The 26944-nt window shown below is 36.8% G+C and overlaps 1 protein-coding gene across 1 annotated transcript in view; it reads left to right on the top strand.

The window, feature by feature from the left end:
• The window catches only part of PCLO (piccolo presynaptic cytomatrix protein), a 322461-nt gene that overhangs the window by 209282 nt on the left and 86235 nt on the right, over positions 1 to 26944 (top strand). The window contains exon 10 of the mRNA XM_058023738.1: positions 4661 to 4786. Within this exon, the coding sequence (XP_057879721.1) occupies positions 4661 to 4786 (126 nt within the window). The remainder of the gene's footprint in view (positions 1 to 4660; positions 4787 to 26944) is intronic.

Below are 26944 nucleotides of genomic sequence, written 5' to 3'. Positions count from 1 at the left end.
TTGAGCTACAGAAATTCAGAATAAATATATCTAAAGGGACAGAAAGTACTTAATGGTGGAAATAAGAAATAAGGAGTGATGAATTTTGAAAATGCATTTGCAGTAATGCTTTCCAGGTCACCAGTGACACAATTTATTAGTAGCAGGTTCTTGGGTACTGATTATACATAATATATATACAAATATAAACATCTATATACATATATATAAATGCACGTAACGAATATGCGTCACCGAACTATAAACAGTTTATAGTGTCTGGAAGGATATGAAATGATAGGTGAAATATTCTTTTGAAAGTCAGAGTTGGTTAATTGCCAAAAAGCAAAAAAAGGCATTCAATATTTTTCCGCCAAAAATGGATTTCCCACAAAAATAACTCAGCAGTTATTAAGCACTTGAAATCTTTGCTAGCATGGAATGGAATGGAATGGAATGGAATGGAATGGAATGGAATGGAATGGAACACAATGAAATACAAAATACAAATTACATTATTTCAGTCAGAAGGTACCTACAAAAACCTTGTAGCCTAGCTACTGACCAATTCAAGGTGGAAAAAACTTAAAGTAGTTAAAGGCATTATTCAAAAGCCTCTTAAACCCTGACAGGCGTGGAGCACTGATCACTTCTTGCAGAATCCTGTTCCAGTCTTTGACCACCTTTGCAGTCTAAACTTCTCCTGGCACAGCTTTGAACTATTCCCACAAGGTTCATCACTGGACACCAGGGAAAAGAGCTCAGCACTTCCCTCTCCCCTTCCCCTCCTCAGGAAGCTGTAGAGGACAGTGAGGTTGCTTCTCACAGCCTTTTCTCCAAACCTGACAAACCCAAAGCGCTCAGACTCTCCTCACAGAACATTCCTTCCTGCTCTTTCACCAGCCTCACTGCCCTCCTTCAGGCACATTCAAGGACCTTGACAATCCTTCTCAAATTGTGGGGCCCAGAGCTGTGCATGGAGCTCAAGGTGAGCCTGAAGCAATGCTGGGCACAGTGCACAATCAGCTCTTTTGACTGCCTGGTGATGCTGTGTTTGGTGCCACCAGGACAGGGCTTGTCCCCTTGGCTGGCTCACACCGAGCTGCAGCTGAGCAGCACCCCCAGATCCCTCTCTGATTTACAGCCATTGCTTTCCCTCCTTACACTTGTGCCCAGGGTCACAGGTCCAGGATCCAGCATTCCCACCTGTTAAATTTCATCCCATTAATCACAGCCCAGTGTTCCATGCTATCTAGATTCCTCTGAAAGGCCTCTTGTCAACAGCACCTCCCAGTTTTTGTCATGAGCAAACATGCTAGTGGTGCATTCAGCTCCTGAATCCAGATTTTTGACACCCATATTGAACAAATCTGGCCTAGAACTGATCCCTGAAGAACACTTCTGGTGTCCAGTCCCAGCCAGATGTCATTCCATTCACTACAGTCCTTTCAGCTCTGCCCTTCAGCCAGTTCTTCACCAAGAACATTGTGAACCCACTCATCCCACTGCTGGACAGCTCATCCCTAAGGATGATGTGAGATCCAGCATCAAAAGGCATAGTAAAATCCAGAAAAATTACATCCAGCACCTTCCCATCATCCACGGGTCAGGTGATCTAAAGCTTCAAACTCTGATTGTTCACATTTCAGCTGTATAAATCAGAGGCTTACAAGCTAACTGTAGTGATTCAGTATCCTTTTTATTTGTTTGTTTATCAATGTATAAAAGCAATTTAATTGCATGATCAGCCTTGTCAAAGTTTAGCATTATAAATTTTATTGTATATTTGGTTTGGCTGGGGTGGGGTTTTGGAGTGTCTTTTTAGCTTAGCATGCTCCATCTTAAAGCTTTAGTTAAGATTAGATGGGAGAGTAGGATCACAGCCTTGGGAGATCAGTAAAAACTGTTTTAATTAATTACCAGTCTTCTCACTTTGAAGCATCCTAAAAAGGATTGGATTTCTAGGTGCAAAATTCCCTTTGAAGAGATGTTCTCCTGAATATATTTTTCATGGAAATCAATACTCATAATTCAGAAAGGTGCCTTCTCTTATTCAAATCATAGTGATTTGCTTTTTGATGGTTTACTGGTTCTGTGTCTTCTAAAGAAAACAGAAGTTTATTAATCAGGAAATATAAATGAGAAAGATTAATGTATGGTTATATCAAAATAGCTGAAGAAATGGAAATTAGGACTCAAAATTAAAAATAAAAGCAACAATAAAAACAAGGGAAAAGCTATCTAAGAAAGCATAAATGAAGGTGTCTGATGGGTATTTTTAAACTATCTGCAGTCAAGGTTATAAACTGGGCAATGTAATTTCAAACAGAAGTAGTAAGCTCAATATTTTCAATGGATAAAATATAAATAGGCTTGAAATCCCATCTTTACATGAAAAAATACAGCAAGACCCAAGCAATATTTCTTTGTCAACCAGAACAGAGCACTTAGAGCTCATTCATTTTAACTACCAGGAATGAAGGCTTTGTAATTAACCTTGATTTAAATTGTAATTTAAATAATTTTCTAGTAGTGTTTTTGCAACACACACAATCTCACACACCAACTCCTGTGATTGTCCCTTAGCAAGCATATCTCTACTTTATCCATAAGGTCAGTCATACATTTGACTATAAAACCTGCAAACATAAAATACAAGCACTTTCAAAGTGTCTAGAATAAAAAAAAAATCATCATATAATAGCATGAAAAGTACTTTCTTTTATTAGCAGCAATATGGACAAAACCCTCCCAAAACTAAGCAAATGTATCAGCCAAGATTTTCAGTTCCCTAGCATAGGTGTCCATGTGAATGCCTCTGAAATCAACTGTGTACACTCATTTATATGACAAACTACTTTGCCATTCTGTCACAAATAACCTATGAGAAGTAGAAATGCCAATACTGTGCATCATGATAAAATCCTGACTCCAAGGAGTTTCTGCCACCTGTGATGAAAAATATAATTAAAATTCCCTGTGTTGACTGTGTGAATTAAGATGCTGTGTCCTTGCTTGTGTGTGTTACGCACAAAGAATAGTTGCTTCTTGGATTTGCTGAACTCAATAGCTCCCAGTTGTGAGCTTTAGATCTATAAACATATTAATGACTCTTTTCATTCTGCTTGATCAGAAGTTGTCTGTGCAGCCCACACGAATTCCTAAGTTCTCAGGATGGACTTATGTTTAAATGTTTTTATAGGTGTATGCATTCACTTTATGCAATGAGGTACTTATTTTTTGAAAATTGTATTGTCTAATTTTTTTAAAGGTCCTTAGAATGGTGTTTTTTTCTTTCCATATCAAGTTAAGAAAAATATACTTTACCTACCAGTGCAAAAGTTCCAATTTGCACTGAAATAAGGTAATTAACTTAAAATATTAACACAGTTTGTTCCAATTAAATGGAAAAATCACTCTCCTAAAAGAAAAAATTTGGAAAATATCTAATTATGAGAAAAGCTGAGTCAAAAAGTATATAGATTTAGCTAAACTGCGATAGAAAAACCAGTGGAAACTTTTCTTCTGTCAAAAATGCAATGTGGTAATCCTTTTACTGAAAGAAACTCAGGGCTGACTTATGAAACACTAATAGCATTATGAAAAGGAAAAGCCTTAATCCAAAAAGACAAAGCTTTGCTTTTGTGGTGTGGTGACCTTTCTACAGCTGGTTAGTTTAATCACTCAGCAGGTTTGGCTTATGAAATTAATCAATTGAAAAATATTATTTTTAGCCATCACAACAAAGGTGGGTAAATCTGCCTTTTAATTCTCAGACCTAAGTGTAAATCATCTCATATGGAACTTTCTTCAAAGAAAAAAAAATAGTTTAATTAATAGTTTAACTAGGAAGTTTTGGGGTTTTTTTTTAAGAGCAAAATAACACGAAAAATTTGCAATGCATTAAGATTATTTTATTTTATTTTTTTATATTTTGAGCTTTTGTTTTTCACCCTCATTATTTTGTACAGAGGCTAGTGATCTGCTTCTCTCCAGCTGAAACAATGAGTGATGAAAACGTGTTTATCTCTCTACTTTTTTTTAAAGGAAGAAAATATGTGATTTATTGATGCTTTACACAGAATTCTTGTCTGCTTTTTCCACCATTAATTTGCACATCCTTTGATGTGAAAGATGGCAATTTAAAGCAAATATTGAAAAAAAAGTAATAGCATTTGCCCAATATAGGTTCATGTAAATGTACATGCGTTGCTGCTTGAAAAAGCAAGCTCAAGGATCTCTGTCAATGTCTCCATAATTATGTGATTCTAAAAGCTCAGATATTATAATTTCTCAGCTAAATTGCATGCATGCTGTAGGCATATGATGAGGCTATCCTTTGAATCCACATTTCTTTTGTATTTCTAGCAATTTAATTCAATTTATTAATATTGCAAATAGATTGTCAGAAGAAGATAGGACAAGCTTCAATGTAATTTTTAATAACTCAGTTGTTTGTGTTATGTCAGTCATGCAGTAGCTGCTCAAGAAGATATTCCCAAATTTAAGTCTTTAGAAGAGCATCAGATGTGACTGCAGTTAACCCTGATTTTCCAGCTACAGACAGAAGTTATCTGGGACATCTTCAGTAACCTCTGATGTCTTGTTCTCTTCCTTTCCTTCCAGTGAATTATTCATTGCTTCATTTCTGTTCAGAGTTTTCTCTTTCTTTTGATCACAGGCAATGGACTGGGAATCCGAGTTGTAGGTGGGAAAGAAATTCCAGGAAGCAGTGGGGAAATTGGAGCTTACATTGCCAAGATCTTGCCTGGGGGCAATGCAGAGCAGACCGGGAAGCTTATAGAAGGTAAGATAAATGCATTATTAAAATATGAAGCCATGGGACTGTTGGGAGTTTGTTATGATTATTTATAACACACATTTTCTCTTGCGCAACGGATGCAATCTTGTGCAAGGAATGAGAGCTACACCTCCACGATGCTCAAAGCAGAAAAGACCTGATGGAAAGTGATTTTATGGCTTCTATGGCCAAAGAGAGTTGCCACAATGAGCATTATTAGGGCGTGTCTTCAGTAATATGTGTCAACATGATGTCTGCATGGCCACATGTCCTCATCCTGTTTCATGGACATGGGTTGTGAAGATCTTTAACCTTTAATCTTGATCATCTAAGTATCCTTGTTGGAAATTACTTTTGTTTCTTAGTTTTATTTCATATCTAATTTATATGACTTAATTTCTATTTGAAATCGTATTTCTTAGTTGCACAGGTAAAACAGATCCAGTTGTCTCCCAGTTACATGCACAACTTTTTTTTTAGTCCCCTATAAGTCATTTCTAATGTTAGTTGTCCAATTTAAGGTAACCATCCAACCTGCCCCAACAGGCAACAGAGAAAAAGAAGTAACCAGAGAAAAGCAGTTATTTCACCTAACTTAGACCTCTGTTTCAAGAACTGAAAGTGTCTTCCTTCTTTAATTGGGTTTTAGAAAACTGCATTCAATTTCACATCATTTTTTAGGTTACCAAAGCTAGACGGAGTGATAACTTCATTATCAATACATTTTCTAGGATTATTGCAATGTGATCAATCTAACAGTTTATTTCCGTGATTACATGAATACCACCTTCTTTTTATAACTTTCTCTTTTTATAGCTATTTTCTAGTTCCCTTTTACAAATCTGTATGCACCTGAAGTGTCAGACTGTCCATAGACAACAAAAGAGTACATTTGTCTACAACTCATTAAACTCTTTTATGTTTTTTTCTTTTTTCTTAAATAAAAGCATGAACTCAGGGAAAAATAACAAAAGAAGAAAAGTAGGAAGAATAGTTATTCCAGGCAGAATTAAATTCACATAAGTTTTCTGAATGGTAAACAAGCAAAAAAAAGTCATGATTTAATCAAAAGTACTTTGCAGGCAGAAAAACTTAGTAAATTGATTACAAAAGGTATTTATAAGGAATAGTTTTATTATTCTGTGGGTATTACAAAACAGTATCACCTGCATTCACCCGGTAGCTTTTTACATCCTTGGTGCTTTCTTTGCCAAAATGTTAATAATATACAACAAAAAAAACCCCCAAAGTGACACAAACCCCAATGTGCAATGAAATTAAACAGAAAATTAAAAAGAAATATATTTCTTTTTGGCCTATACAGTTGATTCTGATATTAATTTTTAATGGGTAGTATCTTACTCATTGAATGATAGAATAGTGTTATTTTTTGTGCATGAATGATGAAAGAATTGACCTTAATTTTGTGTGTTTTGAAGCAAGTATTTGTTTTGGCTCCCTCTGTACAAATAAGTAGGTCTTTCATAACTGTGCTAGATCACGCATGCTTTGTTTCAATACCAAGCAAGTAAAGAGGAAAATGTGGTTATTCAACATTTCCCCAAGACTGGACATTTCAAGAAAGAGAATGAGCAGTTACAGATTGGAATTATCTGTAATCTTTTGGTTTATTTTACCAAGAAATTTTCTGGAAATTGAAGTTTAAAGCAGTTCTCTGTTCACCATATTTGGTTCATTTCAGCAGTGATCAAGAACATCTTGGATTTACAATAACTACAGGAGAAACCTGACATAGAAATTTACTTTTTAATCTGTTCACATAATATATTTTGAAGGTTTATTCTTATTTTATAGGAAGATGAATGTGAGAGTAAAATATTTACTCCTTTGTTCCATTCTCCCATCCTATGTTGTCATGTTTCTGATCCAACCTTTATAAAAGTATCCTAGACTTGGATAAGTTGTCATATATCAACTCCATCAAAATCCCTATATTTCATCTGTAGAATTTGTCCACACAATGTCTCAGAATATGTTTCAGTATTGATGTGTTAAATGTTCTCTCAGAGAGAAAAAATGCTTCCTGTAGAATGCACTTTGACTATGACATACAAGAAAAACATTTCCTCTCACTGTCGTTCACCTTTAGGTCTTGCCTTTACACCTAGTTTACTTTTTATGTTATTTTAGATGGATATCAGGGATCAACAAAGAATTTTTTCTACTTCACTGTGAGTTGTGGTTGGCTTAGTGGAAATGTGGCTGGTGCCCATTTAACCTCTACCCCTCAGAAGAGCTAAAATCCACTGATGTCTTCAATCATTCTCATATTGATCTGGGTAAATCCAGCCAGACTGTTGGATTTACCAACATCTCTGAAAATAGAAGCTGGCCTTCTTTTCTTTTTCAAGTTATTTGCTGTCTCTCACACCACAGAGAGAAAAAATAAAGAAAACTTTGCATGTCATTATCTGTAAATGAATTACTTTTTTTTTCAGTAATCATGAGTCACTTTTCCTGATTAAATGCTGTGTGACTGCAAGTTAGAGTATAAACAGTCATCAAGTAAACATCTACTAATGTCACTACAAGTTAGTATCTTGACTCATTAGCCTTTCTAAGAACATGAATCACTCTGAAAAATCCCATCAACTTAATTAATTCCTCTAATTCTAAAAGCACTGGGTTAAGTCTGAAAATCCTACCAATAGCATAAGAAACAAGGCTGAAGAAACAAGGTTGGATTTATTGTGGTTATGAAGGAAGACAAACTCCTACCTGCTCTCTGTATGACTGCATATAAATAAATGACACAGAGATAGCATTCCTATCCTTAGGGAATAACATAAAATTTTAGCCTATTTAAAAAGCTTTGGAGGAGTCTTAGTGCTGAAAAATTTATTTATAGTCCTGACTGGCAAATACCACTCTCCTCGGTTCTCTCACCTTGAATTGCTTTCAAATGTCAAAAATATCTCTGATTCATCACTCATTGGCGTAACAAAAACTGTGGGTGGAGGACTCATTCCACGGAGCTCATCAAGTGCAAGGGCTGTGTCAGTTTGATAGATGTGTCTGTGCTCCCCCTCGTGCTGACAGGAACAGTTCAGTTCCATTCCACCTGGCGAATCCACTGAGTGAGTGGCATTTCAGCCAGCATTTTTCAGAAACAGAAGAACATGGAGCAAGGAGGGGAAATGAAATGTTTATGTGTGTTTCCTACACTTACAAGTTTTCTGGATACCCTTGGCATTCCAGATTTCTGATTGGACCATTTCAGTAGGCTGAGTAGAGAACTGGGAACTGATAACAGGTGTCTTTATTTCAAGTTTTCAATCCAGACAAGCTGTGTTGCAATGGTTAGGTCATCTGAGGCTCACTGAGATGAAGACATTCCCTGACTTTCCAGTCTTCTAGAAATTCTGGTAAACCAGCTCTGTAAAAAACTTATGGTGAACTTGATTTGTGGCGATCTTACTGCCTTTGCTTATACCTCACTCAGCAGCATTAGTCAGACTTCTGTTAACCTGTCCTGAGCCCTTATGCGTGCATGTCAATTTTTAATATGTATGGATCATTTAAAATATATCTTCTCAAGCTTAAAAAACAGGAAAATAATATATATGAAGACAAAAACTCTCGTCATGAAAAATACTGAAATAGAACTTCCTGGAAGAAAAACTATCTGATAGACATAAGATACTGAAAGATAATGAGACCTATTAAAGGTGTTAAGTAGGTCAGAGCAGAGAAACTGCACTGCTGTTGGAGAGTTCCATCTTAGATGTGATCTTAGTTAATGGTGCCCTCCCCTCAGTCCAATCCTTTAGCACTTATTTTCATCTAAATTAATAATTACTTTTCTCAGGATGCAGGAAACATTGCTCATGAAAACACTGCAAGGGTCCTGTCAGAGCCACCTGCCTTCAAGAGTAGGTAAAAGCACATCCAATGTCCTCAGCAACAAAGTCTAAATATTGAGGATAAGTTCCTAAATGTGCTCAGCACCTTTTAGAATTTGATTCACCTGCTAAGAAAGAGATGGTCAGCTTTTCTAAATGTGTTTATTGCCTTTAATTGTGCTGAAAGTTTCCCAGGCCGCATGGCTGGCTCCCCTTAGGAAAGCATTCTAAATGAGTGGGTCTTTGGGAATGCCAGAGATCTCTTTCATCTTTAGAAAACTGCAAACTCAGTACTTGAGGATGCCTTCAGGAAATGAAATGGAGGTCTCCCTATTTCCTCCTATCCATATTTATTCATGTTTCTTTTCCCCTCATGTATAAAGTTGTACATATTCTTATATATTCAATTGTCACAATTTTCTTCTGGAAGAAGACTTTTGATACAGAGCTAACTCTCTCTAATGCCCTAATATGGGGTCAAATAAAACTGGAATCATTCCTCATATTAAGACTTAGAGCCTTTCTTTGGACTTTCATGGGATGGCACAGCTTATGACCTCTTGGATCCACAGACCATAGCCACAGTGTCAACAAAAATACTTTCTCTCAAAATCTGGAGCCAGTAGAGAGAACATGTTCACTGCTTGTCACCAAGCAACTTTCCACACCAAACTGACACATGAGATGAACAGGGAGTGCCAAAAAACATGCTCTTCCTGGCAAAAGAGGGCCACATCTAGACCAGTGGGAAGTGACTTCCACCCAAAGCAAAATATGATAGGGGAAAGGAAAAAAAGAGGAATTTGGATAACTTCCATCAGAGAGCAGTCTAGCTCCCCACCTTCAGTTCATGGAAGAAGGCAGACCCAGGATACAAGGACTTATATACGATGATAAGGAGAGCAGCTGCATTGTTAGGTGAAAATCTACTACAAAATACCAATCAGTTGACCACCCAGAAATGAGAGTGAAATATGAGAGACTAAGAAATATGAGAGCCTTTGGTAGCAGTTTTGAATCTGGGGAAGGCTGCACATGGAAGCTGAAAGACAGCCAACATGTTCATGGTGTTTAAGCAATCCCTCATGCATAAAGTAGTCTGCATTAAGTGGAGAAAAACAGTATTTATACTATCTATAGTTCTTCCTCTGAGGAGAATGTAAATAAGGCTAATGAATAAACTAGAGAGGAGATGGCCCATGTGGGGAGATGATTATCTGTACTTTGGTTGTCTAGTATAAGTAAGATGAATCTGGCCATAATCAATATTGAGTAGAGGCTATTGTAATATTAGAATTATTGTTTAAAGATTTTCCTGAATTCTGGGTAATGACATCTTTGAATACAGGTAGCTTTCTCACTCCTCCATTTAAAAGTGACAACTAGGTAGTTTCCAGAACCTGTTTCATGTCAGCCATGCCCTGGGAATGTAGCTCTTAATGTGTTTTCAGATAATAAATTTTCAATCATAGCTTTTCAAGTCCTTGTCATCTTAAAGCTTGTTATTTACTGGCATTGGAAACACATGATTTCTTTCAAGTCCTCTCAGAAGGATAGGGGGATGCAATGGGATTACTGACCAGTCCATGAAAAGATTATAAAGAAAATGTTAATAGATTTTCTGTTAACAAGTTCTTTGATACTTTTTTTGGCTACTTTGGATAGCATCAAGTGCTGAAAAGCAAGGCCAGAGTGTTTCAGAAGGTCTTTTGCAAAGGCACTCCAGGTGTAATGGCTGTCCATCTTATCAAAGCAGTCTCTTGTCGTATCACAGACGTGCTTTGCATGCTGCTTGGAAAATGCAGCGTGACTGGAATGGTCATGGGCACCTAAATAGCTGGAAAACCAGAACAGAAGCAGTAAGTCACTATCCTTCTCTCTACCCTTGTCACACTTCCCTTTTATCCCTGAGTTATAGATGAGCACAGGTGTAACTCTGGCTGATCTTTTATCGGTCACTGGCTGGTCATCTATTTGTGGGAAGTGCAATAGGTCTTCCTGAGTTTTAAAATAGTGTAGTGAGCACTACTTGCTGTTTAGACAGCTAAAATTGGAAACATTGATTGCAGCATCGCAATGAAAAGAGATTTTACAGTCCCCATGAAGCAAAGATAGTGAAGAGCCAGCATCCCTTCTTGAGTCCCTCTGATAATTACATTTCTGGCAAAAAGTAGATAGCACAATGAAGCTGGAAAATGATGAAACAAAATTAAAAGGAGCACAGGAAGGGAAGGAAAAATTCTCAAAAACACAGGATAAAGTCTTAAATGAATACTAATAATCTTTCCATCCTCTACTTCCATTTTGCAGTTTGACTGCTTTAATTTATTACTGCATTGGAAAAAAAAGTATTAACTTTACCCTGTTCTCTGAAGTGTTAGTGAGTACTTTTAAGGCTCATTTGTCTCCACAGAAGAGTTAATTCCTTCTTTCACTATTCTTAAGATACAAGTGGATGTGTTTTCCTCAGAAGATGCAGGTGTATTTCCTGTGTCAGGACTCCCAATACACACTGGCAGAGGTGGCAGGAGGTGTGTGGCTTTTCCGGTTTGGGCAATGCTGGAGAGAAGATGGGTTTAGTTACTGCTTCCAAGATATTCAGGGATAAACCTGCATCTTTAGTCAAACACAGACTAAAAATCTCCCTGGGATTGTTAAAATAGATATTTTCTAGATCATGTTATACCTGATAGCAAATAGCACAAGCAGAGACATAAAACCACTGTGCCTGCCCCTTTGCCCAGCTGCTTGCTGAGACTGATGATAGGGACTTGAATCTCAGCCTGGAGCATCAAAGATATGTGCCTGTATTGCTCTGGTTCATGTCTTCATTTTCAAGGGCCAGCTTCTGTGCAGCAGATTTACAAAGAAACCAGACAAATGTAAATCCTTCAGTGCCTAAACTGAGGCAAATCTTTCTTACCAGTGGAAGTCATCGAACACACCCTCCCATTTCAATTCACTCCGCAGGGAGCTTAGGTATGTTTTTTAGATGAAGTCTCTCACTAATAACCTAAAATTCAGACTTTATAGGCTTACCTCAAGCATGCTGAGCCCCATCTCACGAAACAAAATCAGGACATTTTATCTGCTGTTTATAAGGGACAAGATCTATTTGGGCTCATATACATGGGCATTCCCAAAAAACATCTTACTACAGTGTGAAAAAGCCTTTTGCATAACCACTGATAGTGACTTTTCAGTGAACTGGGAAGCTAAAAATACTCTAATTCCATTTCCTATTGTGCAGATTGCTGTGGGTTCAAACTTGCAGACTAGCAGTTTGATGTGATTGTAGTAAAAAAAAAATAAAAATCTAGTGAAATCAAAGTGAGGGTCATCTTGAAGTACAGGTTAAATAAAGCTATGTCCTTATGGAGAATTATTCCTGCCACTGGATTCCAAAAAGTGTATTGAAGCATTTTGTGTTTACATGTAGCAATTTTAACCTTCAATCTCATTCCTGAAATCTGAATCTCCAGGAATATTAGGCCAGCCTGGCCACTCTATGGAATGCTATATTGATGTAAAACATAACAAAGATTCAGGGCCCAAGGTGAATTGTCCCCACTCAGGGTTTGTTCTGCTGAAATTCAGGCGGACAGACAGCCCCTTTCAGTGGCTCTCAAGAGCTATATGTTGTTTGCAAACCACAATTCTCAGCAGCTAACAGGACTACAGAGAGCTCATTTTTCTGCCTGTGAATAAGGCACTGCAGAAAGCAGAATTTCTTTAGTCACTTGTTATTTCAAAGTACTTTCTAGGTAGGTGTGTGCAAATTCTTCCAAGACCATAAGAATCATTATGAAGAGTTGTTAATAATTTAATGTTAAAAAAGATGGTTCATTTGAGGACTTATGAAGTTACTATATAGGTACATTAACATGTTCTAGGCAACTTTTCAAACATTTTTTTTGGTACTTTATTATCACTTCTGGAAAAACTGAATTAGTCATTATTGGGGTGGTTGGGGGAGGATCTAATTGATTAGAAAATGCAAGGATTTGCAAACAGTTTCATTCCAGTCAGTAAGATGACAATAATTTATAGTATAGCTATTTCCTCTGCATATTGGAGCTCAGATTTCATGAATGATATGTGGTGGAATGAGCATTTTTAGGTCAGCATGTACTGACATTTTCCTTCATAAAATCAGACTAGAATGTGAAATGAAAAACATTTGAAGGCAAAGATATTTCAGACAGCCAACCTTAGTGTCTGGCAGACATGGGCAGGTAGCAGCTCTGTTCTCCAGGGTCTGAGCTCTGCTGAAGTCTCTGGAAGGACACAGCAGCTGTGCAGAGGTTCACACTGCATTTGAAACATGTAGAATATTTCCAAGCCATCATATATATGGTGCAGCTGATCCTGACTGCTTTTGTGTGGAAATGCAGTGGGGTTCAGTACCTGCCAAGGGAAGAAGAAACCTCAGTTCTGGGCCTTCCTCAACACAGATGATGTTGAGTTGCTCAGATACTTCTTCTTCTAAGGAGAGCTTTGTCTGAAATGGTGCTTACCACTGAATTTCATTAAAAACAAGTGGTTGGGACCATTTTGTTTTTACTTGGATCTTGCTTCCTGATTTCCAAGTAGTCCATCTTCCAAATTATAAAGCCAAATTTAATATTTAGTGTGGTAATTCAGGTACTTTCTGGGAATTGTACTTTTTTGTCATAATATCATGCGGAAGTGCAACACAGTTACTTTTTCTTGATCTCACGGACATTTTCCCCTGGTATTATTGCACATGTTTCTGTTACTCCCCAACCCATATAGTTATGAAAACAGGAGCTTTCTTAGGAATTATTTCCAATGGAACCATGAAATGCTTCAGTCATAGCACTGTGATCCTCATTCCAACTGATTCTTTTTTAGGTGTATTACATTAACAAAAGGGATTGTTCATTAGTGTACTGCTATGTCACAAACCTTTTATGTCTAGCAAGTACATTATTCCTATGTTTATAACGTGTTAAATGTTCTTCTCTTTGGAAGTAAGCACTGTCAGTCTAAAATAAAATGTCTAAAAGAACTCTATACTTTCATTCAGACCTTAAATTGGATTTTTGAGTAATAGTAAGACTTCACATGGAAAAGCTGGGAGAAAAGTGTCTGCCTTTTGATAGTATGGAAGTAAAGAAAAAAGTTATTTGCAATTTTAGTGAAGTTTGTAGAAAGATACTGAATAATGAGGCTACAGCTCTGTGTCTATTTCTGAATGCCAAGAAGAATTACACCTAAGGTCCACTTACCTATGTAATATTTTGCATGTACCCATGAATTTTGACTGTAAGGGACCTTTCCCTGGAGACTCACTGCTGCCAAACCAAAAGGGCATGTCAATAACCAAGAAGTATTAAATCTTAAAAAGTCCATAAGGCCTTCAAGATGATACAGGTAATTTGATGATAAAGAACAATCATCCTGTAGTAGTGCTTCTACTAGAGTGGTTCCTTAGTCTTCAGAAGAGTAAAGGATTTTCTGTTGGCTTGATTTGTTTTTCTTTCCTTTTCATAAATTTATTGCTAAGAGATCAGTAAGAAGAGAGTAGAGACACAGTGATACACATCTATTAAAAGAAACTCAAATTACAGACACAGGGAAAACATTTGCAATCTTTTTGCATGCTCATGTGCTAACTTTCCATTCCAAAACAGCTCACATCAGGTGGAATCATGTCTGGAACAGCCTTTAAAGATACCCAGAGAAGCAGTGTTAGTTTTGGTACTGCCCACAAGCTCTGTTCTATGAGGGTTCAACTTTTCAGAGGCAATTCCTCTTCCTGACCACTTCTCATCAGAGCCAGAAGACAGCTAACAGATCCTGTATTGCACAGCAGCACCCAAGCTGCTTCAACCCAGGCCTGTGAACTTGATACTGCTCATGTGCAGTCAGATTGCATTGCAAAATGCACAATAAATATGGGACAGGCCAGTGTTGGAAGGGTAGGCTGCACTTTATGGGCAGGCAAAAGGTGAAAAAGAGCAGGAAGGAGAGAAAAAGGGCATTAGCATGATCTGTTTGGAGGAAATGAAAGGCAAAAACAGAGGAAAGCAGTGTGGTGAAAAACAAACTTCGATGTTCATAATTTCTATTCATGATATATGTTCAATAACAGAATGTATTTTCATGGGCAAGATGAGTGCCCTTTACCTGCCCATGTGCAATGACAGGGTCATTGGCAGATGCTGACCAGTCACCCCAATGAACAGAGGGTTTCATTATTTCCTAATTACTAGATAATGTGCTGAACAGCACCCCATGAAATTAACCTTTAAGATGACAGTAAAAGGAAATGAGTCATTCCAGGCAATGCTCATCATGGTGTGAGCTCTACACTTGCTAAATGAGTTCTGTCATAGTGTGGGTGAAGTGGAATCAATCCATATAATTCATACATTTGCTGCTCATACAGGCAACTTTGGAACTGCTAAGTAGAAATAAGCATTGACTTATGTCTAGCTAAAGCAAAGTTATGTATTACATTAACTGATTATACATTTCAGATGGGTCTGAAGGCACTGAATAGAAAGAACTGAGAGTTCCTGTGTGAAAGAGAGGATAAGACAGTACTAAAGAAAGAAAAGATAAATCTTTCATCATCTTATTCGCAGACCACTGTAGTATTCTTAGAAGTATCAGCCTGTCTCAGTGATAGTAATACCTCTGCAATTCACACAGTAGGAGCTGACTGATTAGTTCCAAAACAGGGGCTTTCTTCTGATTCAATAGCTGTAGAGAACATGAGACAAGAAAAACACTTCCCAGTGTTTTGGAAGGAGTGGAGATCCAAAGAAGGAACTGAAAATACCTTCAAGCACAACAGTGATCCTTGTTGAATATGATGCAGGCAGACTGGCAGATATGATAAAACAGCTTTACTGAGCATGAGCACGAAGCACACACTGCTCTATCTGGATGAATACCCTGCAGTGGTGCACATGGATGGGCTGCAATGCTGCCTCAGAGGTTCTGTCTCTGAACGGAGACTAGCTGGGAGAGCACCTGACAGCTACAGCAGATAAACTCTTCTCTGCTGCCTACACTTTTCAGAGATGTGGAAAAATTTGGTGCCCCCTAATGGACAGCCCCCAGATCCCAAATTCTGAATGTGTTTTACAGGAATTCTTTTGCAAGGCATCTACAAAAGGATCTCCCTATATTTATTAATGTTTCACATGAAGAATTTCTCATTCAGCGTCCTTAATCACATATCTTCAGATGAAATATGCATTTTTTATAGGTGAAGACTTAATAAGCCCCATGGGTAATACAAAGGTTTCTGTATTTGCTGGCTTTAAATTTATGACCTGGGGTCATCTCACAGTTTCCTCAATTGCAGCAATATAGCAACACATAAAACTAAATTACTGCACCTAAGTGTTCTGATCTGTTTATGGGTGAAATTAAACTAGCTATTCTGTCAGTCACATAAATTATTCTACACCATCTTTAAGCAAGTTTACTGCTACAGCTGCATGGACATTGCTGTCTCTTTCAGTAGAAACGTTGATTACATCAACTAACTATTTAGTCCAAGGGGTTTATATCACTTGTACAGTTGCAGAGTATATTAGCAAAAATTAGTTAGACTATGGGCTATTACAATGACAGCCAGAAAGAGTAATACTGCAAATAATTGTTATTCCTGAAAAAGCTGTTAGGGATAACCTGTTTGTATATCATGTTCTTCAGGAAGCAAAACAGGTTAAGAAAACATAAGAGTATATCTCTTGTATCAGATGAGCCACAAGATACCATAATTTCAACATATTTATCTGTGATGTATGAATAGATGTTTATTTATGTTGCAAGATGCAATATCTCCTCTTCCTTGTTTGAACCTGCCCTCCCAGTAGCATCATCCCTAGCTGGAACATGAGCATTAGTATTAGATCTGCAATTTGAACATCATGCTTTGTGCTCAGCTGTCACTGAAATCAGTGGTACAAGTAAAGTCAGTTTGATGAATTTCAATTTGTAAAACTACATGCTTTGAAGAGATGCATCTCTTAATGAAACCAATTTTCCATCTGCAGTTTACATTTGCAGATTTTCAGGACAGATTATGGGTTTGGTTATTCTCATTTGCCTGTGAAGAGAGATACAGTAGAATTAGGGGTGTTCCCAAAGGCCTCCAAGCAAAGAACAAAGAAAGAAAAAGATTGGAAACTGTATTTCTATTGCTTCCATTCACTGGAATGAACAGGGGAAAAGGGATTGGACTTTTATTATTTTCTTTAAAATATATTCTATATATATCAAGGTCAGTTTGGATGTGGCTTTGAGCAACCTGGCCTAGTGGAAGGTGTCCCTGCCCATGGCAGGGGGTTGGGAACTATGTTATCTTAATGGTCTCTTCCAACCCAAAGCATTCTATGATATTATCACTCAATAATTAAATACAGTATTTATTTTCATCTGTTAAAAAAAATAAAATAATCTGTTTTGTTACTTTAGGAGAAAGTAATTGTTAGTTGTGGTGAAGATAAAGAAATGCCTTTGAAATGGGATGAGTTCATAGGCAATTTAGCAATTCCTTGGATACTTTTCACCAAAGAAAAATTGCTCAAAGACTTTCATCTCTAAAGGATACAATATTATTTGTGACTCACTCTTTATTGTATTCAGTGTGTTTGGGGGATTTGCAGTTTCAGTTGACATTTTTTTTACTTCTTGCATTTATTTTTGCCTTATTTTTACCTATTGTTGCATTACTGATTCCCAATATTTCATATATGCAATTGCTCAGCTTTGAGTGGAGGCTCCTTTTACTTAAATTTTCTGGAAAATAAAGAAAATATGTAAGTTTTGTTCTGTAAATTACAGCAGCTACTTTTTCTCCTTTTGCCTGGGAAAGAATATTTATAGGTTTTACTTGAAAAAACAGAGATGGTTGTTTTAATCTTGTACACTGTTTGACACTAATAATTTTAATATTTGACACCTGGGAAAAATACATGTTCAATAACTTTGGTGAAATGAAAGAAGTCTTAAAAGATTAAGCAGTGAAGTGATCAAACTCCTTTGTCCTTGTTGACCCAAAATATATATTTGAGCTTGAGTCTACAGATGAAATGCCAGTTTAACTTTTATGTTTGGCAGTTTAAAAAATAATGCTCAATATCTCACTTGGACATATATTTGAAGGAGAATAAGCTGCTGCAGTACCAGTAAAGTTAATGTGAGGATGCCATGCTTGGAATTTGGTAATAGTTCAGTGTTTTTAAATGTGGTTTTGATATGTAATTAAAACACACAAGTTTGAAGAAATAGGGACAATTTGTCTTAGGGCTGGAGTGTAATTGCTAAGTGGAGGCTATGGAAGCATCAAAGCGGACAGATTTATTGCAATTATCATTGCAGGACAAGGCGTTGCCTGTTTGGGCAGCAGTGTCTGGCTGCTGTGCAGCAGCAGGAGCAGTAGGTTGAGTACCTGCACCACACCATTGTCACAGAGCACTCCGGCTGGGGACAGACACATCTTTCCAGCACCTTTCCATCACCTAGTTCCACATCAAGCCCAACTCTCCTCTTTTTGACCCATCTCAAAACCATAAACCACATCTCATAGGCGGTTTTATTCCTTAGGAGTTTTGATGCTGCTGCTTCAGCAGAAAAGCTCTTGTGTGCCTTCAGGAGGTTTGAAAGGTGAGCCCTGAGCTACCAGCCCTGTCCTCCTCTGGGTGGTCATCAGCTGCAAGCAGGGCCTTGCAGGGCATTCCTATTCCTGTGTTTGCTGTCATGCTTGGGGCAACAGAGGCTGGAAACTGCTTTCCCTGGAGCGGCACAAATTTAATTTCTACAACTGTAGCTATCAGTCAAGGAATGGTATCATAAGTTTGTTTTGCTTGTCTTTCGGGTGCTTTCACGGTGAATTCAGTACCTTAATTGTTATCATAAGAAACACATAAATACACAGGGACTGGCTGTAAGAGATCATTTGTTTTAGTGTAGATAATGAGAAGAAATAGCAGCTGCTGCTATTTAGTATGCATGTGAGTATTTATAGAAGCTGATTAGGTATATAGCTGCCAGATAATCACCATCCAATCTTGCATGTACAGAATAGCTTCAGTACTTGTGCATTCAAATTTCTTTTAAAGAACCTTACAGAGAATGGCAAAACTATGGGTGTAATCCTGCATCATTTATTTGCAATGCTCTTTCGTCATGCATGAATCCTACGCTTATTACAATGAACCTATTTGTTAGAATAATGCTACCTCTTTGATCAAGTTTGCATAAAGAGATAGCAATTAAAAAAATTCAGCTGACAGTAACAAGTATGTTAAAGATGTGTAAACACCAACAGAATTACATTCTAAGGTATTGAGAAGAATATAAATTATTCTAAATTATTTAATTTGAAATTAAATGTAAATATTTTTATATTGTTATTTTTAAGACAATTTTAGTAGCGTATCATGGACTTTTCTCACTGAGATGTATGACAGTCATTGCAAGGGCTCACTTTCCTTTCTCTAATTCCTGTTGTAGTTCTGTAAGTGTGTTTTTACCCTGGCAGGCAGCTACACCCTGCACAGCCTTTCACTCTGCAGTGAGGTGGGAAGAAATCACTCTATCCCATCAAAACCAGTGCAGCCACTTGAACTACGCTCTTAAATATGACCATGCACAAGTTTCATACCTAGATTGATTAGATCTCTCTGATTCTACTCATAAAAGCTTCTCACAAACCACATTTAACCAAATCAGATTTTGTTTTGATTTTTAGTTCCTAACTCAGTTTGTGCAAGACATGGCTTGAGCTTTGAGGAAAGGCTACTTTGGGATCTCTGATCGATCTTGGCTGAGCTGAGCAGCCTCAACACCATGAGGGAACATTTTTGCTCTGAATGCAGCACCGAAATTATGCAGGACTACCATTAATGTTGCTAATCAGATGTTCCTAAAAATGAGCTTTGTGCCCACATCTATCACTAAACTCTGAAGAACAAGTAATTATTGAGAACTGAAATCCTGCAGTTTTTCAACTTCCCGTTAAAATGACAGTTAGTTCTAACAGGTAATTATTAGTGTCTCTCATTTTTCTAGCACATATGGAACCTCTACTTCTTAGAGTTGAATAAGCCTAACATTTATCACTAAATCCCTTTATGAATGAGCTACAGGGATACAGAAGTTGGAGAGTTAATACCCAGTCCTTACTATTTGACAAGTACTATCTCCTACAACTCTACTGTTAGTAAGATTTCTTATGCACTTGGTCTTTCAGTTCCTTCTTCTCATAGATAAGGTACAGCTGTCAGTTTGCTAAACTGAGGGAAAAAAAGTCCTTTTCATTTTCCTGGATAGATTTATCACTTTAAGTGACAAAGGAGGGAATCAATACACATATTTTTAGGTGTCTGGAAAGTAAATATCTTACCTCACCTTGTATTATGGGCTCTTTTTCTAACCATAAGTGGAAGAAGGGATGTGATTCATCTCATTCCAAAAAGGTGTCAGCTGAGATGAGCCATCCTAAGAGGAACCTGCTTCTCTTCATTCATTAACTACTCAAAATTCCTAGACAGCTACTGAGGCAAGACACGTACCTTTTTACTGCCAAAAATTGGTACATTGACTCTAATCCCAAAAGAAGGTAAAACCAAAGCAGCTGTATGCATGTGTGCATGACAGTTGTTCCCTGCAGACATACATCCTGCTTTCCATGGTCCTTTATTTATTATTCTAAATCTCTTCAAAATTAGAATAATAATAAAAAAATATATCTTTTATCACTTGTGGTTTCACTTGTGGTCCATTGAAACCAACCAATAATCAAACAATTTTTTTCTGCATACTTTCTACAGCTATGGACACGTATGTGTCAGGAATTTGTACAAGCATACATTTAGATACTACAAGAGAAATATAAAACATGATCATTTAAATGAAGTCATTCCAATGATGGAAAAATTAAGCACAGCTTGATTTAGAACACAAACAAGTTGATTCAGAGGTAATATCATGGAATTACTTTATCTTGTATTATAAAGAGTGTAATTTCCAAAAAACTTTTCTTAATAGGAGAATTAGATGCATTATATGAAAAATAGATACATACAGGAGATGAGAACTGCATAGCACTGGCCAGAAATTTGTATTCACTTTCCTCAGCTTTCAGGTTACATGAGTCTCACAAATGAGATAATAGTGTGTAAATTCTACTTTATATTTGAATAATCACATAATGTCAGAACTGTAAAATTACTCCCAGGGTACAGAGGATGATTATTGACAGAGTGACTCCTATTAAAACACATCAAGTAAGGCTCTCACTCTATGCCATGTGACAGACTGGCATTTTAAGGTCTTCAGCCACTCTCATTAAGACTTGACTTTTTGCTTTAACAGTGGTGTTTGCTCACTGTGAGTCACAAACATTTTCTGTTCTTGTTTCTAAATGACCTTAAGTAGCATTGGCATGCAATGCATAACCATGGCCTTTGCTCATTCCTAGCAGGCTTTCAGTATTTAAATTATCCTAATTATTCCGTTATTTTCTGAATTGGCCTCTGTAGCCCCTTAGTGGTGACACTGCTGGAAACCAGCCAGGAATTCACCAAGCAAGGGTGAGACCCCCTGATCTGCGTGAGGAGAGACTCTGCAGGAAGCCCCAAGAGACTCTGCATGCTGGGGGTCCTCATTTAGGAGTAACTTTGGCATTAGTTCTTTCCCCGTTGTTCTTTTCAAATATAGCCATTCTGTCCCAAGCACCAGGATGTGTATATGCAATTGCTATGTCCAGAGAGCAAGGGATGTCAACTGCTGAGCCTGTTTCTCACCCTCTGGGATCATAAATTGACAACCATCTGATGGTCTCAGAGATGTGCCTTTTGCACACTTTCAGAAGCTGATGGTTATCTTTTGTTTCTCTACCTCATACCCCTGAGAGACACTGGAAATTTTTGCTGGGTTACTCTTTGTCCTTTTTTTCTTATCTCAGGGTCTTCACCCTGTTCTTTATCTTCCTGCCAGTCTTTTTTTAAGTTTCAGGCTGCACTTTGATTTAGACAGTGCTTTGCTAAATACGGTTCTGCCTTGTCTTTTTTAAAGCTACTTTTCCTTACCTGAGCAAAGTGTCCTTTGAAACTGCATTTTAATGAGTTAGGATCTTGATGACATGCTAACCTATGTGCCACGAATCACTCTTTTCTTCCAGCAAAATTCTTCTGGGAGTTCTACATACATAAATTCCCACTCATATTTCATTCATAGAATCACAGAATATAATCACAGAATATCCTTAGCTGGAAGGGGCCCAGAAAGATCATTGAGTCCAATGCCTGCCCCAGCACAGGGGAGTGCAAAGCATCACATGTGGCATTAAAATCCCAGGAAAATAATGTTCTTAGCTATTTACCATTCATGAAAGAGACAGTAAAGGGAAATTCCTACAGCCTTGATGTTAACTATCTTTAGGTGAATCTTAAGTTGACTTGGAATTAACAGACTTGTTCATTCTTCATATTATTACATAATTTTAAAAAAATCTGAGTTCATAGTAAACTGCTTTTAAAAGCAGAGTATATATATTTTTTTTAATACAGCCTAATAATGAAATGTTTAAGACTTTCAAGTCAATTAGAGCATTTTACAGGAAGGTAATTTCTCTGGTAAAATCATTATCATCTCCTATATGATGTTACTGAAAACAAAGTAAATACACTGCTCTACAGCTTCAGGAAACACTGTGGAGGCAGAGGATTGGTCTGGAGACAGAGACAAGCACTCACCTGATGTTCATGTGCCAACAGACAGAGCTCATTCCTTGAGCCCCTCTTTAAAAAGGGACTTTTCCTGGGTAGCTCATTGATCTTTGACACCACCCAGCTCCCTGACAGAGAAATGTCAGCAGCTTAGGATTGAATGTAATTGGTTGAGGTGCCTGGTTGGCTTTCTTATTTATAGCCATGTTAATTAACCAGTAGGAGCCAGCTTTTCCTGTGATATACTGTGACGAACACCATGCTGCAAAAAACCCCACTTGTTTTTCTAAAACACTGAATAATTATAATGCACCACAACATTTTGTTCAGCGTGGTATAACTGATCATCTGTCTGCAACTCTAACGTAAACTGATCTTTGAGGCTGTAGTAATGGTGAAAGCACTATAAACTTATAATTTGTATCACACTTATTTTCATAAACTGTAACTCCAAGCTTCATTTAACTTGCCAGAACTCGAATTAGGTCACACAAGTACAAGCAGATCATCACTTGTTGCTTTAGCATGGTTCAGACTGAAGGGTGACCTATGGAATCATGTGCCAGCACGTATCTAAATCTGAAGTCAGTGGTGGGGTGTATAGCTGCCAAAAAATGCCACGTACCTCTCAAATACAAGAACCCCTCTTTTGCTCTGGCCATACTTTTCTAAATGTAATTTTATAGTAGTATAGCAGCCATAAGGTATAGGAGGGTCCATTATATAATTTCTACTTGATGAACAACATATCCATTTCTAAGAATCGTGAATGTTGCCTATATAATAATTATTGTAATAAGTGGAAAATATTCAGCCTGAGTGTGAATGACAAATGGAAGAAGAAGTTAAGGTGCCAACAGAAAATAATGAGTTTTGGTGTGATTCATTCCATTTGGGGAAATACATTAACATATTGACTTTCATCAATCTATTTTGAACCATCAAAAAACTTTAGAAATAAAAGAAAAATAACTGGAGAGCATAGACCATAAAGTAATTTAGTGTTGAGTATTAGACTGCAGGTTTATATTGTTTCTCCTTATTCTGAGTGCACATTTAAATTTTATAGCACTTTCTGGGATATCAAAGTAATGTTTCTGAATTTTAATTTTTACTTGGTATAGAAAGATACTAATATTCACTGATTTTTATTTTACTGATTGAAATTGCTAATCTATGGAGTCCAATTTCATTTTCCTACATGAGCATTAGATCAGTGAAAAATGCAATTCAAAGTGACATGTTTATTATGTATATGAATAAACAATGCAGACTATGAAGAAGCAGAGAATGAGCCCCAGCAATCTGTGGGTATAACTATGGTGCAACCAAAATCAGAGGCTGTATTCTAAGATTGTAATATTTATATATTTTTAAATTCTAGTAGGACAGCAGCTCTGAGACTTTAAAATTAATGGAAAACTAATAGGTTTTATACACAAGTAGAGCTGGAAATAATTACAAACTCTTAGTGACACAGCAAACAACAAAGTTTTTCCACTTCTTGGGTGCCTTGGGTATACTGAATAAGGGAAGCTGCAGTATAACAGTGCATTAAAAGTGACTGAGATTAGCTTTATAATAGTTTACATTATGTTACAAAGGGGAACAAAATTCAAGAGATGTTCCCTGGTTCAGTTTAATATTTCTGTATTTGAATCAACTATGTCAAGACTTGTGTTTAGAGTAATCAAACCCTTGGATGATTTTCAGATTCCTTTCCATTTCAACTTTAATCATGTTCCTAGCTTCTGTCTGAAAGATGAGTCTTAGGAGAGAAAATATTAGAAATCATGTAATATGAGTGAAAACTGAGAAAAATATTGTGCCTTCCAGTTGACAGAAACTGTAATACAGAGACCTATTCTATCTGCATATTTTATAATTTGTTTTATGCTGTTTTATCAATAGGAATGTTATATCTACAACCACATTCAGTTAAACAGTACAGATTTATCACCCGGGTGATGGAATGAAAGATATATTTATTGAGAGCGTGGGAGCTGATATTGCTAAAATGAAGTTGTTGCTCACCCAGTAAAATAATAATGAAAGAAAGAAAAATGCTAGAAGAAATAATATATTTGATTATCAGGGCAATTACCAGTACTTCCTCAGTCAGCAGAGTTTCCATGGAGCAATGCAGGTTTTTCTCATCTTCCTTTTTTTTTTTTTTTATTTCTTACCTACTGCACTGATGACCTGAAGCATACAAACTTTTGTAAATTTGACCATCATTTCCTAACTACCAATGACTAGTGACAGAATGTGATTGGTTTTAGGAAAAAAAAAATTATCACAAGTCCCTTGTAACTTCTCAATACTTTTTTTCTCTTTTTGTTAATTAGACTTACACTACTTCTAAAGGTCTTCTTTGTAATGTTACCTTTTTTTAACAAAATGTGTATAGCACTTACATGCTGAGAAAAGAGAAATCAGCTTCTCACCTACATTTTTTTTTTCTTAGACCCAAGGGCTATCAGTCTGATCAGTCATGTTTAAGTTGCTTGATTTTAAACACTCATGGATCCACAAGGCACACAATAAAAAGAAAATACCCCTGAGCTGACAACCTAAATGGATCTGTGTGTTAGCTGAGGCTGCTGAAATTCAATTTCCTTTCAGTTTGTTGCTTTGTGTGTGGGTGTGTGGCCCTTCTGACCAGGGAGTGACGGTAGCACAGTTCCACACCCTGTTGAAACTCTCACCAGTGGAAATCAGACTTGGTTCCCAAATCCTGCAGTTGTACTCAGCTAAGCTCTCCCTTCCAGTCTTTTAAATAACAGTGAGTTGTTAATAGTAGCTCAAGTAACTCATAGTATTTTGTTGAAAAAGCTTTTTTTTTGTTTGTTTGGTTTTTTTTTTTTTTGGTAATAAAAGGATGTTAGCTGCTCTCTCAAATACCTAAATCTTTCAACCTTTGTTCTTGTTCCTCGCCACTACATGGAAATGGGGCTTTTGCTTTTCTTAATCATGAGGTTCATAATGTCATACATTACATCCTATGCCATGATAGCATTATGAGGGCACACATTAAAAAGAAAAAAGACAAAAATAACTTCAGTTCCTTCCTTTCTAGAAGCCTAAAGACCCTGCTCATGCTGTTATATTTGTATGACTGAAAATCAGGGGGAAATGAATTTGTTCATAATTACTGTTGCTTTATTCCAGAGGAACTGAGTTTAAAATCAAATCTGCTTTAACAAGCAAAAGCAAGATCATGTTTTTGAATCATGGCTGGTAAATGAAAGGGGCTAAATTTTAGGAAAAGTCAAATCTATTTTGACATTAGGCAGCTGGCTTTACTGCCTTCTGAGCATTGCTTTTTAGTCGTTCTGCACAGTTTGTTTTTCCGTAAACTTCTACAAACAAAATGATAAATTCTGGCTGACAACAGTTATGAGCAATTCTGATATTTCAACTCCTAATTCAAGGAATCCAGTGGAAAATTTTGGAATACAAATGTGTATATTTATTTCTCATATTCTTTCATTGTCAAATAATTCAATCTGATTTATTCCATTACATTTTTTCATTATATTTTATTTTGCAGCATGCTTTTATATGAGTTTATCACCACATTTCACTTCACAATTTTTCCCATTTGTTATATGCAACAGCACAGGACTTTGAGATTAAAATATGACCCAGGTGAAGACTTGGTTTTATCTGTGTAAGTGGTAGCAAGCTAAGTGTTTGTGGTTTTCTTTGCTGTGTGGGTGATGTGGTTTTCAGATATTTTGCAGTGCATTGCTTTTAGTGGACTATTAATAATTCATTATCTTGTCCCATTAAGCAATTTTTTCCCACTAGAGCCAGAGGCTTGGATTTTGACAGTTGTGCATCTGTTTGGAGTTCTTATGACTAATTAATTCAAAATTTGAACCCTGTTCTCAGGACCTCAGTTGTAAGTCCCAGACACGAATTTAGGGGTTGCTTTGTGTAAACATTTCACCTTAACCAAAAATTTTCTTATCAGAATATACCTCACATGATTTATAGGGGGATTGACTGTGCAAATACTGAGTAAAATACTGTGCAAGTACTCTGCAAAAACTTCCTTGTACAGATACATTGAACCATATTGAGTCTCCTGACTCAGTCCTGGGACACTTGGAAGACACAGCAGATCAGATCAATATTCAGTATTTTTCAGCCTGATTAATATAGTTCTGTCTATATCTTCCACAATGAAGTACGTTCATCTGTTTGGTCCATTTTTTATGAGAAAAGGTACAGAAGAAAAATTTAAACCTGAATACTACCAGGCTGATGTTTGAAATGTGGAGGCACATGTTTTTCATTAAAAATATTTAATCTAACAGCCTTCTCTTTTTTGTATTTTTGTAAGTGACAAAGTAAAGGAAATATATTTGAATTATCTAATCACATTCACAAATTATTCCATTTTGAGGCTCAGCTTCTCAGCAGCAATTTATCACTGTAGGAAACAGTTATCTTCCAAGACCATGGCTGGCCAGGAAGGTATATAGAGTGTTTTGCTTTCTTGCCATGCTGGTAGGTGTGCATGGTTGTGATATTGGAAAAATTTTTCAATATCATGCAACCCAGACTATGGAGAG

This window comes from Melospiza georgiana, chromosome 4 (genome assembly GCF_028018845.1).
Source record: "Melospiza georgiana isolate bMelGeo1 chromosome 4, bMelGeo1.pri, whole genome shotgun sequence".
NCBI lineage: Eukaryota > Metazoa > Chordata > Aves > Passeriformes > Passerellidae > Melospiza > Melospiza georgiana.
This window is presented reverse-complemented; position numbering and strand designations above follow the sequence as displayed.